Source organism: Schistocerca cancellata, chromosome 1 (assembly GCF_023864275.1).
Source record: "Schistocerca cancellata isolate TAMUIC-IGC-003103 chromosome 1, iqSchCanc2.1, whole genome shotgun sequence".
Classification (NCBI taxonomy): Eukaryota; Metazoa; Arthropoda; class Insecta; order Orthoptera; family Acrididae; genus Schistocerca; species Schistocerca cancellata.
Genome location: NC_064626.1, coordinates 794,734,069 through 794,750,606, shown reverse-complemented (window position 1 = coordinate 794,750,606; position 16,538 = coordinate 794,734,069). Strand labels below are relative to the sequence as shown.

General features: G+C 36.9%; 1 protein-coding gene across 1 annotated transcript in view; it reads right to left on the bottom strand.

Annotated features, from left to right (window-relative positions):
* LOC126104245 (ATP-dependent 6-phosphofructokinase-like) overlaps positions 1–16,538 on the bottom strand; it is a 453,644-nt gene that overhangs the window by 127,805 nt on the left and 309,301 nt on the right. The window contains exons 11-12 of the mRNA XM_049912336.1: positions 197–349; positions 25–124 (exon numbers count right to left, since the gene is read on the bottom strand). Of these exons, the coding sequence (XP_049768293.1) occupies positions 25–124; positions 197–349 (253 nt within the window). The remainder of the gene's footprint in view (positions 1–24; positions 125–196; positions 350–16,538) is intronic.

Below are 16,538 nucleotides of genomic sequence, written 5' to 3'. Positions count from 1 at the left end.
CACAATAGTATTAAACTGTCTCACCCGACAATGTAGCAAGATATCCACAATGACCTCCCATGGTTTCAATTATAAATACTCTTCGTTTTGTTCCTTGTGCAGACTGCCGTATTCTGTCACATATCTGCAAAGTAGCCAAATATTTTGGAAACTTACAATAACTGTATTTAATTTAAGAAAGAAATTTGTAGCCTACCTCTATTATTTCATTCAGTGCAGTGTCACAACCAAGTGCAAATTCTGTTCCTGGAACATTATTACTTATGGTTGAAGGAATAACTGCAATGGGTATACAAAATTCACGGTATACCCTTCTGCTCTCAACTAACTGAAGAGCTGCTTGGAAGGCCTGCACAAAAAATTTATTTTGTAGAATACAAAGATCCAGTAAAATATAATACCATATCAAATAATTATTTCCACACTGCTACTGTAACAATAAAGGCTTCTCTGCAATCAACTTTGCCATTTGTCTTACAGCTAATATGAATCTTCAATACTTAATATTTGTTAACTGAGTTAATAGCTAAATAACAATCAAAAATTTTCTTGGGAATATCTTCTGGAACTGAAACTTACCAACTGGCTCTTTCTTACATTGATGATTATCTCATTTTTCTTCACTCAGTTCAGTAAAAGAGAGGTTCATCTGTAAAGAAGATTGATGATGCTGCTGCAACAAATTCTTGCGTACTGCTTGAGTGTTTGGCATCCATACCAGGTCAGACTGAAGAAGGACATCAAAGCAAGTCAGAGGCGAGCTGCTAGATTTGTTATGGAAGGGTTCGAACAATATGTAAGTGTTACGGAGATGCATTGGGAACTCAAATGGCAATCCCTGGAGGGAAGCCGACATTCCTCTTGAGGAACACTATTGAGAAAATTTAGAGAACCAGCATTTGAAGCAGACTTCCACAAGTATACGTCAGGTGTAAGGAACATGAAATTATGGCTCATATTGACGTGCACTAACAGTTGTTGTTGTGAGCGCCCCACAAACCAAACATCATCATCATCACCACTAACAGTTGTTTTTCTCTGGCTCTATTTGCGAGTTGAACAAGAGGGGAAATGACAAGTACTGGTACAGGGTACCCTCTGCCATGCGCCATACAGTGGCTTGTGGAGTATCTATGTAAATGCAGGTCATTCCTATATAAAAAGCTGTGCAATGGACACATGTTAGTTGACAACATGCATGGTTTTGTAGGTTGCTCTGTCTTTGATATGGAGGGATTTACCAGAGGCAGGACTGTACCAAGTGATACTGGGTAGGGGCATGGGGCCAGTTTTAGAGTGGAAATAATTGCAAGTGTAGGGTTCTTGGGATGGGGATAATCATCTGGGAATGCCATACAGTTTACAACAATATTAACATGGGTTCAGATTTGGAAAAAGATTAGTGAATCTGACTAGGGAAAATATGTTAAGCTGTTGCAGGAACTGGACAGTTCTTTTTCATTATGAGTCCAAACCACATTGATAAATCTGTATTAAGCCAGGGGTGCCAGTAGGGGTGATAGGGCTGAACCAGTTCCTGAGTCTTGTAGAACTCCCTCTTCCACATACCCCTTCCACATACCCTTGAAAAGTTGCACAAATGACTGAGCCATCCTGGTTTCCATAATGGTCCCACTGACTTGTTCGTAGTTCTGGGCTGCAGTGGCAAATAAGATTTTGGTAAGGATGAAATTAGTTATGGTGATGCACTCAGGTGGCCATTACATCTGGTGTTCCAGGGCTGAGAGGGCATTTGATAGTAGCTGAGAGAGATCCAGATGGGAGAGGGTGAAACTAGATCTAAGATATGTTGGAAGTGGTTGGTGTACATAGGATGGAAGGTTCCTTGTGATGAGTTGGCAACACTGGTCTATCAGGGTCAGAGTGCATTCATTGGGAAATTTTAAGTCAGCTACGATGGGATGGTGAGGATGGCTGTTTCTATGTCTCTTGAAAAGTAACTAGAGGGTGGAGGTGCATGAAACAGGACTGGTAAGGATTTCTATATAAATGGTTATGATTCCTTGTGAGAGACTAGAGATTTTCTGCAGCTCACCATCATTGGAAGGAATGGGGTGATTAGGAACAGTTTTGTATGTCAAGGAGACGAGAAAAGCTGATGCCCCCTCTGATACATGCTCCTCTTAATAAAGTGTTACAGTAGTGGACCTTTCGTCCACATAGAGGATGATGACAAAGTTGACTGCCTTCAGATCACAGATAGCTTGGGGCACAGCTTGACTAATGTTTGTGGTTTAATTTTAAATTTTTTAGGAAGGGCTGAAAGGCAACACTGGAAGTGAGGCATTCCTGGAATTGTTGGTTTCCTATCCTACTCTGCATACACAGAACATAGTATATGATCACTTGTACTGGTGGTGATGTCAAGACCAGTGAAACAAACAGGCAGTTCTTGTGGTCAATGATGACAGAGTGAATGTTTATCCAGAAATGAAGTCCACAGCATAATGAGAGTCATCATTAACGTGCATAAAACAGTTCAGGAAGTAATCCAGGTCAGGTCAATCACTCTCTTATTAAATGGCACCTACCAACAGTTTCAAGAGGATAGCAAGAAATGATGAACAAATGCTGGATCATGGTATTTACAGACACTCTTGCATTTGTGAATGGGCCCAAGTGACATGCCTCTATGTGAGCATTTATTGAATTTATGGTAATATAAATTTCCCCCTTATGTTGTCTTGTTGGAGTGAGTTTCCTCGTTTAACCATTATTCAGACTCGTTTTCTCCAACTCCTTACTGTAATGTAATTTTGTAATATGTCCTCTAAATCATCCATTGAACATGGTATGAACCAGTTAATTAATGATCTGCCATGAGTGTTCTTGGTTAAGTACAAGATCCACTTCAGATATAGTTTTCCTTCTAGATACTTGGCTATTGTAGCTTTGATCTCATGGAAGTCCCACATAAGTAGTTTTCACTGTTATGTACCAGGTGTCACCATAATTTTCTTTCTGCTGCTGTTTGAAACAAATTAAAACTATTTAGAGAAAATCAGAAAATGTATAGTATGCCTTTTAAGTATGTTTCTTGGTCATGTTGAAATCACCATTTTCAGTTTTAGAGCTAGAAGTGTCTTCATTTTCTCATTTGAAATTTCTTTACAACACAGACGGTACAAACATCACCAGGGAAATAATATTAGAGTATTCTAATTTTCTAACTGACCTGCCATGAGAACATTTTATCAGACAGATAACATCATGCAGTATCTGGTGCTTTCCTTTTCCTATCTAGAGATTAATTTTTCTTCTGTAGCTGTTATTGAAAGAAATTTCCACATTTACTGTTTATTTATGTCTGTAAAACTGAAACTATCATGCCTGAATAATGCAAAGTTTCTGCTTAATTTCTGAAACACTTTTTTTTTACTAACATTTTATTTAGATTGGGTCAGCTCATTGTTAAGTTGAGTAAAGTATTTGCATTCTATGTTTTAACTTTTCTGTTATAACTAAGTCTACGTCACTGAAAATGAATGTTTACTCTAGCACAAGAAAGTTATTTTCATATAATTTCTTAGACTTTGCTGGCAATTTATTGTCCTCTTGTGTTCTACAGGTTTTCCACATCTGCCCAACACAATGTTTTGATGCTCAGTTACAATGTTGAAATATTGTATTGGGAAGATGTGGAATGTGAACAGTACACCAAATTCTACAAGATGTGTAGGTTCCTTAAATGGCCTACACATATAAATAAATATTCACGTTATTCCTGTGCAGCAAAGATATTGTACGGAGGTATGGTTATCTGAGTAAGCTAAGGGAAAAAAGAAAGTTAAATTATCAATTATTTTATGTACTTCATTTGTTTTTGTTTTTTTCACTAATCTCACTGTCTGTGGTCTTTTGAGTTAGTGCAATACAGAAATATGTAATTGCACTCTCCCAGTAAAGTGTAAATTAAAAGTTACAATATGCAACAGTCACAAGTTTTCATTCTCCTACCGAGCTACATCCTAATATCTATGCCCAGAGATGATGAGAGCCTGTATGAAGAGAATAGTCAATGCATTTATGCCAGCATAGTTGTACATGATTGGAGAGACAAGGTAAGTACCAGACCGTACACCATGTCTCAAAGGAATTAATCTTCAAGTAATATTTCAGAACTGCCACAACATTTCTTAACCTGCACACATCCATACCTGTGTGATTCCTGGGCATAGAATTTCAGGTGCAGCTAAATAGTGCAGATTTTCAACTTTCCTCATCGATATAAATAATGCCAACTGACAGCTAATGTCTTAATTCTTTTGTGTTTTGTTTCATAGTGTCTGCAGGATCAAAATGGTGTCTGTTCTTTCAGATATGTCTGAAAGAATAGACACCATGAAATTGTTTGTTTACTGTTCTGTTAAATATTGCACCAGATACAGTGCAACACCAGTGTGTATGCTGTTCTCATGCATGGGATGTGTAAGTTGTTGTTTGTAAGCACCTGGAAATAACCCTTACTATTTTCAAACAATTGAAAGCTGCTGCAAATAGATGTGTTGGTAGAGGTACTGAAAGTCATATACCAATGATATCAAAGGTACATCAAGTTCTGTCCTGGCCTGTGTATACCATCTCTGCAGAAAGTGGTAGGTCTAGGCATCCTGTACAGGAGAGACTGAGACCAGAGAGAACTCAGTATGTTACATCTGTACATTAGCCAACAAATTTGGGGTGCTGGCTTCCACAGAAACTGAAATTGAGCCATTCTCTTGTGCAGTGAATGTACAATGTGCCACCCATCCATAAAGTAAGAGGAAGGATATGCCAATAAATCAGTGTGATGCCCATAGAAACACCAAATGCACAGCACTGTAGGACACTTGCAAAGGTGAACCTGCCAAACATAACATCAGTGAGGTGCTGAACAGCAACACATTTACATTATGACAAGAACTGAGCTACAAGTCAAACAGCAGACCAATGGCGTGACCACGACTTTCTCCAAATCCTGAAAAATTAAAGGCCTGCTTTTATAGAAGGTAATAAACCATTACAACTGACAAAGAGGTATGTGAGGATGCACAATGCAATCATTCACTGCAAAAAATCAGCTATATCTGCAAAGTGTTAATGGAGTCAATGGTTAAAGAATGAGCTGTTAATGAATTTCTAGACTATGTTTCCTATTATTATTACTGCTGATGACAGATATAGGGCATTATTACTGTATGATCCAAGTGCTTTTTTAAAACATATTGTTCATTTAATTTAGGAGGAATTAACAATCTTGATTTTTCTGTAATAATGTGATTCTTCCCCAGTTATACAATTTATAGAGAATTTACTACATAAATAACAGGAAACAGTAGATGAACCACTTATTTCCTTAACGTATTTCTCCAATCCAGTTCACTTTAGATCCTTACAAGTCATGGACAATATTACATTGAAAACTAAGAGAAAGAAATGACATCTGGAATCAATATGTCTTGTGACAGGAAGAGAGCTTCACTTAATGCTGGGGAATTTTCTGAACAAGACGTAAAGATATACCACAAGCAATAAGGCAAATATTCTTTATTGTGTCATCACAAATGCAAAACATTGGCCACTTGTTGTGACCTCAGCCTTTGTTGTGACATCAGCCTCTGGAAAGCTGTTGCAACAAGTAAATCGGGGAGCAGGTCAGCCTCATATGCAATTCTACAGCTTGTTACTAAAATAATGATAGTGTGGTATTCTGCAATACAGAACCATCAGCATTGGGGTGGATGACTTTGTGTCGTAGCACAAAACTGTGTTTCTGCAGCCTGCTAAGTGATGAGATGTGGGTTCCTACCACAACACACCTAGCTGGAAATAAAAATATGCCACTCAGATATTAGCACAACTTGGACTCCTGACTTTTGCTGGTGCCATGACAGTCTCTGCATCAGTCATCAGTCAAATGTTAGGTCAATCAACTACAGCTGCATTGAGCAGCATCAACAACCAAGCAAAGCTGCTGGTGTATGAACCATCAGATAGTGCAGATGGTTCTGGTCCTCAAATTAGTATCACCAAGGTGAGGCTGCCATTGGGGTATCACCTAACATTCTAGCTAGTCTCCAAAGGTCCTCAGTTCACCAAGGCATCTGCCCACCTCTACCAGCTGCTTGGAACTTCTTGCGGTGTACCCAAGTCCAGGCATAAGCTTGCTGGCTATCAATCTATCTCCAGTCTTGTATCAGCAAGGCCACACATATTGCCAACCCTGCTTTTCTGTGACAGCACTCTGCTGCCTTATCGTACACATTCACCGCCTCTTAGCTGGCTCCTGGTTGTGGTTCTGAAACTCCCGTATGGGAGCAATGATTAATAAAGGATGTTGTTTTTTTTAGTAAACATTCTTGATTCTACGCTCACTATGGTACCCCAAAGATCTTGCGCATGCCATTCTGGGCTGAAAGTGGCCATCCTGCAGCTCAGGTATTAGCATAAGGTCGACATGTTCATGCCAGACCATTACGTGTGGTGTCATACCATCATATTTTGCTGACAGACGATCCAGAGCCTACAAGTGATGTTGCAGATTGACAATCTGCACCATCACTTTGATGTCATGAGTGAAAATGAACTGATTGTGGTATTGGTGTTCGAACCTGTCCTGTTCCATTTTTCCTGTGGACACAGGCATTGCAGTGGATAAACAAGTGGTGGAGCAAGTTACCACCATGGAGCCATACCAGACATTGTTAAATCAGACAATAAAAAGGCACGAAAACAATATGGAGGAAAGAACAGGGAACAGTTGAGCAATGTGTCATAGGAGGAGGGGGGAATGGGGATTTATTGAAGAAATTGTGGACGGTATTAGTAGTAGTAGCACACACACACACACACACACAGACACACACACACACACTGGTGATGTCTGGGCCATTTCCTGTACCGCAATTTCCCATTTGCTATCCTGAAAAACTGAGTCAGCATCCCTTCATAATGAGTGAGATGTTGAGCTCAGAACGAGGAAGAGGTGTTAGTATTGTGCTATGCGTAGCTTGAGGGTAAGTATTTCTAGAAAGGAAAAAAAGAAGGAAAAAAAACATAAAGTAAAGGAGTTATGTGGAATGTTGGATGTTTTATAATCATTATCATTATTATTATTACTATTATTATTATTTATTTGTACAAATTTTTTTTATCAAACCCCTACTCTGTTTTATCTAAGTACTCCTTCAATGTATAAAATGTATAGCATAACAGGTACATTTTAGCTGCCTTTTAAAAAAAGTGAATTTTTGCCATTTCTTTAATCTCTTTTGGTAATTTATTGTACAGTTTTATTCCTTGGTAGTAAATGCTGTTTTGAGTTTTATGTTTATTTTTTCTTGGTAAATGTAAGTTGATTCTATCTCTTGTTGCATGGTCATGGACAGAGTTTTTTGTTCAGTAATTACCAATGTTAATAATAATAATAATAATAATATTTATTCAACATCGAATATCAAATACAATCCCTAGAAACAATACAGTTTCAGGACATCATACAGATTATTCTTCTGAATATGTCAGTTTATAAATTACAAACTAAAAATTTGTTTGTATTAATAAATTTTACATTTTGATGCATTTTACATTTAGTAGTATACAATCACAACATTACAAATATTGTTTTTATCAACATTATATTACTTGTATGTTACTTAAAACTATGAGCTTGACATACTTATGAAGCACTTTTCATACAGATATAATACTCATCTAGGCAATAAAAAGGGTTTTCAATTAGAATTCTTTTTAGCTGATCTTTTAATTTTTTAGTAGGAATGGTTGTGAGACTTTTTGGTAGGGTTTTGGCTAACTTCAGCCCAGCATGTAGTGCATTTTTTTCATATAAAGCTGTTCTGTGGCTATTTACATGGTATCTGAACTTTTGCCTTGTATCGTACTGGTGCAGGTCACAGTTGAAATTTGGATTTATTGTTTTCACAAGCAATATAACTTTCAATATTTATACACCTACAATGATAAGCACACCTAATTTTGGGAACGGATTCCGACATGATTCTCGAGGTTTGGCACCACAAATAATTCCGATAACTTTTTTCTGTAGTATTAATAATGTGCTTAGGTTGGCTTGAGTTGTTGCACCCCATATTTCTACAGCATAGTTTAAATTTGATGAGAATAGTGCATGATAAGCAGTTTTTAGCACACACATGTCCTTACAATATTTGCTAATCATATTTATAGCAAACACATTCTTCGACAGCTTACATGCTAAGGAATCAATATGCATGTCCCATTTGAGGCTGTTCGGGATTGTAATTCCCAAGAACTTTGTCCATTTTTCCTTTTTTTTAATGTCATTTCCTATGGAGGATTTCATGTCACATTCTATTTGTTTCCTTGTGTTAAATTCCATCATTGCAGTCTCTGAAGCACTTACATTTAGATGACTTTCATTAAAATACTTGAATATTTCATTAGTTACACAGTTGCACAGCACCTGCAGACTCTCATAGTCTTTGTGTTTACACACTATTGATGTGTCATCTGCATACAATATTTTTGTACAGTTAGGAGAACAATACTGTATATCATTAACATAAATCAAGAAAAGAAGGGGTCCCAAGACAGAACCTTGAGGCACTCCATATTTGATATCAGTAATTTTAGATTTGTAAGACCCACTGTTTCTTTTAAGCAAGACAAATTGTTTCCTATTGCTCATATATGATTTTATTAGCTCATAGCCAGTTCCTCTGATACCCAGGTTCTACAGCTTGTCAAGTAATATGGTAATGTTGACACAATTAAAATCTTTTTCTGGATCAAGGAACCCTCTACTTACGTACTCCTTGTTCTCTATGGCCGTTATTATTTTGTCTATTAATTGTGCTGCTGCTACTGAAGTTGACTTGTTTTTCATTAAGCCATTCTGATTTCCAAGTATTAAAATGTGTTGACTCGGGAATGTCAATAGTCTAGTTAAATAACTTTCTCAACTACCTTATAAAATGCAGGTAAGATTGAGATGGGGTGGTAGTTTTCAATTTTAGATTTATCACCTTTCTTGTAAATCGGGATTACTTGTGCTGTCTTTAAATTATCTGGGAAACAACCTGATGAAATTACATCATTTATTGCTGTGGCCATGACATCAGATATGTTGTCTATGCATCTTTTCAGTGTACTGATAGACAATCTATCACAGCCTGCTGATTTTGTATTTTTTTAATGACATTACTATGATTTTGACTTCCTTGCTATTGGTTGGGGCCAAGTATATGCTTTGTTTGATCGGAATGCCCTTATATTTATGCTGAAGATTCTTAAAATGATCATTAACAGATTTTCCAACAGAAGAAAAGTACTCATGAAAAACATTTGCAATCTGACATTGACATTTCATGATATGCCCTTTATGGTTTATAGTAAAATTACTTATTGATCTGTCCTTACAATCCCTAAAGCTATTTATTACTTTCCAAACAGGTAAACCAGTGTTAGTAGAGTTTCTTAACATTGTGGCTACATATTTACTTTTAGCTTCTAGATCTTTATAGTAATCCTGATAGTTCTTAAATTCTACCTTTAGTCTATTATTATTGTTATTATTTATCATTGCATATTGGAAATGTCTAAGTTTCTCTCTTGCTGTTTTTACTTCATGATTTACCCAGTTATTTTTTTGTATCTTTTTGCAGTCATTTACTGCAAAGGTCATTTCTGGACATGAGACATTGAAGCAATAATAATGAAAAATCACTGAAAGTAATGCTGTTTTTTTCACCCCATTGTAAGCTTTTCAGGAAACTGTTGTAATCTTTAACATTGTCATCATTGGTGATTCTTTTTGTCACATATTGTTTCTCTTTTCTATTGACATTAAGATTTTCAGTTTCTATCAATACCTGTACTGCATGGTGGTCAGAAATGGCAAGCTTCAGAACTTATGCACTGCTTGAAAAGTGGGACATGTCACTTATAATGTTGTCAATACATGATTTTACACTATTGGCCTCCCTAGTGGGCTTGTTTATCAGAAATTTTAAGTTAAAGTGAGCTAGTATTAGCATTAGTTTTTTAAATACAGAGTCATTGGACAGCAAGTCATTGTTTATATCTCCAGTTAGTATTATGTTAACCCAGCCATTTTTATTGCAGTGTTTACTGTCAATGTCAACAAGCAGGTCATTAAGAACATCAAAGAAACTATCTAGGCTACCAGATGGAGGTCTGCATAGGCCTATAATAATTAAGTTCACTTTCCCCTACTTATAATTAATTGCTGCTAGTTCTATTACACCCTCAATGCTGAAAGCATGTACACTGTTACACTGTAATTACTACCACTGCCTGCAAAGATAGCTACCCCAGCACCACGTTTCTCTTTTCTACTGAAGGCAGAGCAAAAGATCATCGAAAGTGGCTTACATACACTAATTAGCTCATCTGTGTACCAGTGTTCACTTATAACTAAAACATCGGGGTTATCAATTGCTGCAATGGTATCCAACTCGTTGTGCTTATTGCCAAGACTTTGAAAGTTCTGCTGAATTAATTTGAAAGTGAGTTTGGATTGTTGAACGCTTGATGGCCATGTCACCCTACCAGAACCACTTATACATTTATCCCTAAAAAAGAAATATCAGTTGACAGAGTGGGTTTGGTATTTTTCACTATCCATTTATTCAAGTTGGTCTGTTTCCATGTACTGGGAGCCTGGGAAGAATCAGCTTTACCTGGTGTTTTCAGCAGCCATTTGTCCAATGTCGTCTGTCTATACCCATTCCTGCAGTCTTCTTATGTTGTGGAGCACTCATTCTTCGAATGTGTGTGTTTTGAGAATACGTTGTTCCTAGCATTTGCGACGATTTCACAAATAATGATGTGTATGACTGACTGGCAAATGTATTCACGAGCAGTTAAAATCACCAGTGTTTTGAACAGATCTTTACAATTAGCATGACTAGTATTTTTGGTTATTATTCTTATGACTCTTTTCTGGAGTTTGAAAATTGTGTTCATATTTTGTGCATTTGTTCCCCAAAAAAGAATGCCATAGCTAAGAACTGAGTGTACATATGAATAAAATGTAACTAAAAGACACTGCATGTTACACATTGATGATAGGATTCTAAGGCCATAACAATCTGATGACATTCTGTTCGCAAGTACCTTTGTGTGTTCACACCATTTCATCTGAGAATCAATATTCATTCCTAGAAATTCTGCATTTGTTACACAGTCTATAGAGTGCCATCTACATTTAATTTAACATTTTCATTTTTCCTTTTCAAACTGAAATTCATGGCATTAGTTTTCTTTGTGTTCAATGTCACTTTATTGCTTATTGACCAATCATAAACTTCCTTGAGAGTTTCATTTGCTTTCTCGGCAAGGAGTTCTCTTGTTTTCTCAGTGACTTTAATACTGCTGTCATCAGTGAAGAGAATTTTTTCACCAAGAGTAACACTAGTGGGAAAGTCATTGATGTATATCAGGAATAATATTGCTCTAAAGCTGAATGTTACTATGTACTAGTTGATGGAAAGCAATGATACCATAAGCATCCTTCTGAATGAGGACAGAACAGAGGGAATTACAAACATATATTTTTGTGGCAGTTGTCACATAATATGTCAAAAACATATGGACAAAATTTCCTAAGTGCTATCTGAAGGCATAGCAACTAAAACAGTTTAGGAATAGATAGATGCTGTAACCAATGTTTAGCATAGGTCTTAAATGTTAGAGGTGTAGAGAAAAGGATCATAGATGGTGGAAAAGCAGAGAGTCCCAACGTGAGAAATGTGGAAAAATGGGGCTTCCAGAATGCGAGTGCAGGCAAAACCCTACCATGGGGAATGATATGTGTACACGGAGTGGGAATAGTAATTCACTGTTTAACAGCATTTGGGCATTTGGGGAGGGGGCGGGGGAGGGGGGGGGGTTGCTCCAGAGTCACTGCATGGTGCCACCAGTGAGAGAAGTGTAAGTTTTTATTGTACATGGGTTCACAGGTGTCTATGGCAAGTTTGGACATCATGGAGAATACGAGATTGGGCCCACCATGATGTAAGTTAACTGGTGTGAGTCAAAATGATGTGTGCTCACTGGGATCAGCAGTATAGAGGTTTTGCTTTGGTATAAGAAATTTCCGTGTTCGTATGGCAGTTTTGCCTCATTGTGGTGAGGGTGACTGTGCAATATTAGGGTTAAATTTCCTGCTTAAACACCATGTTAAAATTGATTTACAATAGTGCATAGTGGAGCTGGATGGTATACCATTCCTTGAAAAATGTCACATTACTGCCTTTAATGTCTGGTAAAATACTTTATTTGTATAACCAATTTCAGTTGTCTGACCATTATCAAATTCATAAAAATATTCATAGCATCAAGTTAGGAAAAATGTAAAATCATAATTATCAAGTGATAAAACCATGAAAATATTATGTCTGTTCAAAAAATTCCAGAACGTTGGTAATTTTGCTCCAGTGGTGTGTTGAGGCATAATGTGATTGGCATCTATGCATGTTTAATGTGTAATTACCAGAAGTTTCATTGTTGTACATTGTGCTTCACAGTTTGTGAATTTCGAGTTGGCAGAGTTAGAGCAGCAACTTGTCTGCATTAAATTTTGCATGAAACTCAAGAATACTTTTACAGAGGCACAGCAAATGATACAGGAAGCCTACAGTGATGTGTGCTTATGCTGTACTCTGTGTTATGAATGGTTCATATGATTTAAATTTCCCAGGCAGAAGTTAAAGATGACCCTTGTTCAGGACACCCTTCAACATCTATCAATGAGACACATCAGGAACATCAATGAAATTTTGCATGCCAATTGAAGACTGACCATCCAAGGGATCACAGAAGAATGTAACATTTCAGTTGGATCACATCATGAATTCCTGACACAGGATCTTAGAATGCATTGTGTTGCCACCAGGTTCATCCCACAGCTCATAAGTCAAGATCAGGAAGACCTTCGCCTCACAATATATGAAGAGCCTTTGAGTCACACAGATGAGAACAAGATGCTCCTTAAGAGAATCATAATTAGTAATGAGACATGAGTCTACGGTTATGATGTTGAGACCCTTCACAAAGGGTCAGGAAAGGTTCTACAACATCAAAAAATGCTCATCAGGTCAGGTCAACTATCAAAGCCGTGCTGATAGTTTTCTTTGACTTTGAAGGACGAATTCGTCATGAACTCATGCCAATGAGTTCATCATGAACTCACGCTACAGGGACAAACTGTTAATCGATGGTACTATCAGGACATGCTGCAATTCCTGCAAGAAAATGTGATAAGGAAATGGCCTGAAATGTGAGACACTTCATGGCTCTTGCATCATGATAACAAACCTGTGCATCCATCCCTGTTGTTCTGACTGCCGCACAAAAAATGAAATCACTGTGCTAACTCATCCTCTGTATTCTCCAGCCCTGGCCCCTGTGGACTATTTTTCATTTCCAAAACTGAAAAGCCTGTTGAAATGATGAAGATTTGCAACAATAGACGAGATACAAGAAAATTTGCAGATTGTGCTTCCTGCAATCCTGCAAGAGGGGTACCAAGACTGCTTCCAGAAGTGGAAACGGCATTTGGGAGCAGTGTATTTGTTGTGGAGGGGAGTATTTTGAAGGAGACCATGCACAATAATTGAAAGGTAAGCACAAAAAAATTTTGTGGCTATAGATCAAGAATTTTTTGTATAGAATCGTACACTGTTATCATATTGTAAGATTAGATTAGATTAGATTAGATTAGATTAATACTAGTTCCATGGATCATGAATACGATATTTCGTAATGATGTGGAACGAGTCGAATTTTCCAATACATGACATAATTAGGTTAATTTAACAACATACTTAAGTTAATATAACAACTTTATTTTTTTGTATGTTTTTTATTTTTCTTTATTTTTTATTTTTATTTTTTTTATTTTTTAATAATTTTTTTTTCTTAATTTACATCTAAAAATTCCTCTATGGAGTAGAAGGAGTTGTCATTCAGAAATTCTTTTAATTTCTTCTTAAATACTTGTTGGTTATCTGTCAGACTTTTGATACTATTTGGTAAGTGACCAAAGACTTTAGTGCCAGTATAATTCACCCCTTTCTGTGCCAAAGTTAGATTTAATCTTGAATAGTGAAGATCGTCCTTTCTCCTAGTATTGTAGTTATGCACACTGCTATTACTTTTGAATTGGGTTTGGTTGTTAATAACAAATTTCATAAGAGAGTATATATACTGAGAAGCTACTGTGAATATCCCTAGATCCTTAAATAAATGTCTGCAGGATGATCTTGGGTGGACTCCAGCTATTATTCTGATTACACGCTTTTGTGCAATAAATACTTTATTCCTCAGTGATGAATTACCCCAAAATATGATGCCATATGAAAGCAATGAGTGAAAATAGGCGTAGTAAGCTAATTTACTAAGATGTTTATCACCAAAATTTGCAATGACCCTTATTGCATAAGTAGCTGAACTCAAACGTTTCAGCAGATCGTCAATGTGTTTCTTCCCATTTAATCTCTCATCAATGGACATACCTAAAAATTTGGAACATTCTACCTTAGCTATATGCTTCTGATTAAGGTCTATATTTATTAATGGCGTCATACCATTCACTGTACGGAACTGTATGTACTGCGTCTTATCAAAATTCAGTGAGAGTCCGTTTACAAGGAACCACTTAGTAATTTTCTGAAAGACAGTATTGACAATTTCATCAGATAATTCTTGTTTCTCAGGTGTGATTACTATACTTGTATCATCAGCAAAGAGAACTAACTTTGCCTCTTCATGAATATAGAATGGCAAGTCATTAATATATAATAAGAACAACAAAGGACCCAAGACTGACCCTTGTGGAACCCCATTCTTGATAGTTCCCCAGTTTGAGGAATGTGCTGATCTTTGCATGTTACGAGAACTACTTATTTCAACTTTCTGCACTCTTCCAGTTAGGTACGAATTAAACCATTTGTGCACTGTCCCACTCATGCCACAATACTTGAGCTTGTCTAGCAGAATTTCATGATTTACACAATCAAAAGCCTTTGAGAGATCACAAAAAATCCCAATGGGTGGTTTTCGGTTATTCAGATCATTCAAAATTTGACTGGTGAAAGCATATATGGCATTTTCTGTTGAAAAACCTTTCTGGTAATATGAATTATGGTGTGAATCTATAAAAACTGTGCTTGGGAATGTATACACTCAGATGTTTTAACATGAATGTATGCACTCTCTAATACGGCTCTTATAAACTGATGACATAATTTATATTATGATATGATAACAGTGCATTATTCACGATTTTATCACCTGATGATAATGATCTTATATTTTGCTTAATGTGAGGCTGTAAGTACTTTATGAACCTCATGATGGTCAGACAAATGAAACTGGTTGTATAAATAAAGGATTTTACCACAGCTCAATGTGGTAATATGGCATTTTTCAAATACAGAAGAGCTGTGGGGCACCATCTCCTGGAAGTATATCATTACATTTAGGTAACATGGCCAAGAATATTGAATTGTCATAAAGCATGCCCTAGATATGGTGAAAGGCAATTGATATGCATATATTGTCTCTTAGAATTGACTCGTGAGTTGAACTAACTTGAGCTACGGAGTAACAACTGTGGGCAAGCATAGGAACCAATCTGTTGGTAAACATATTAGTGTAGTAGAGCCACAAAGGAAAAGATGAATTCGATAAAGTAAGGCCTTTCATACACATGATTTTGGAATGTTTAAGGGAGTTAGGCAATAGGTAAGTAATACACACATCAGGATAAATAACTCTGGTGGTGCAGACATGAAATTGTCCAAACAGCTGACCGTTATCAAATTGGAGATTTTGCAGGGAGGTTATTTAGATATGGGGCTGGAGAAGGCACTGATGGCGGAGGGCGTGGGTCACTTTGCAGTAGTGCCAGTTGAATCTACCAGTACATTGTGTTTTACTAGGCATGGCCTGCATCTCAATAGATTTGAGAAGCAGAGGCTGGCAAAGCTTATAGGTGACAGTGTTGGGGATGGTGGTGGGATCACTCATGGAAAAATTCCTCCAGTAGTTTGTGTTAGAGCTGCACCTTTTTTAGATTGAAGTCAGTTAAAAGGTATAACTGCTTAAAGGAAGTCACTCCAACAAAGGAATCACCTTCAGAGCAGGTATCCAAGTAGAGAAGGAATCAGCATATTTCATCAAAACATAAGAGGTATTAGAGATAAAGTTAGTGAACTGCTTACAGTTGTTGGCTCTGACATTATTGGTATATCAGAGCACCACTTAAATTATTTGATAATTCAGTGGCTTCCTTTACCAGGATATAGATTAGTTGGCTGTTTTTCAAGGAGTTCTTTGCAGAGTGGGAAAGTGGCCCTGTAGGTAAAAAAAAAGTATTCCCTTTGAGTCCACAGATGTATCCCGGCACTGCACTGAACAGCAACAGTTGTGCAACAACAGCTGAATTTAGTGAAACTAAACTTCTAATTATTGTTGTTTATAGTTCTCCTAACTCTGACCTCCGAGCATTTCTG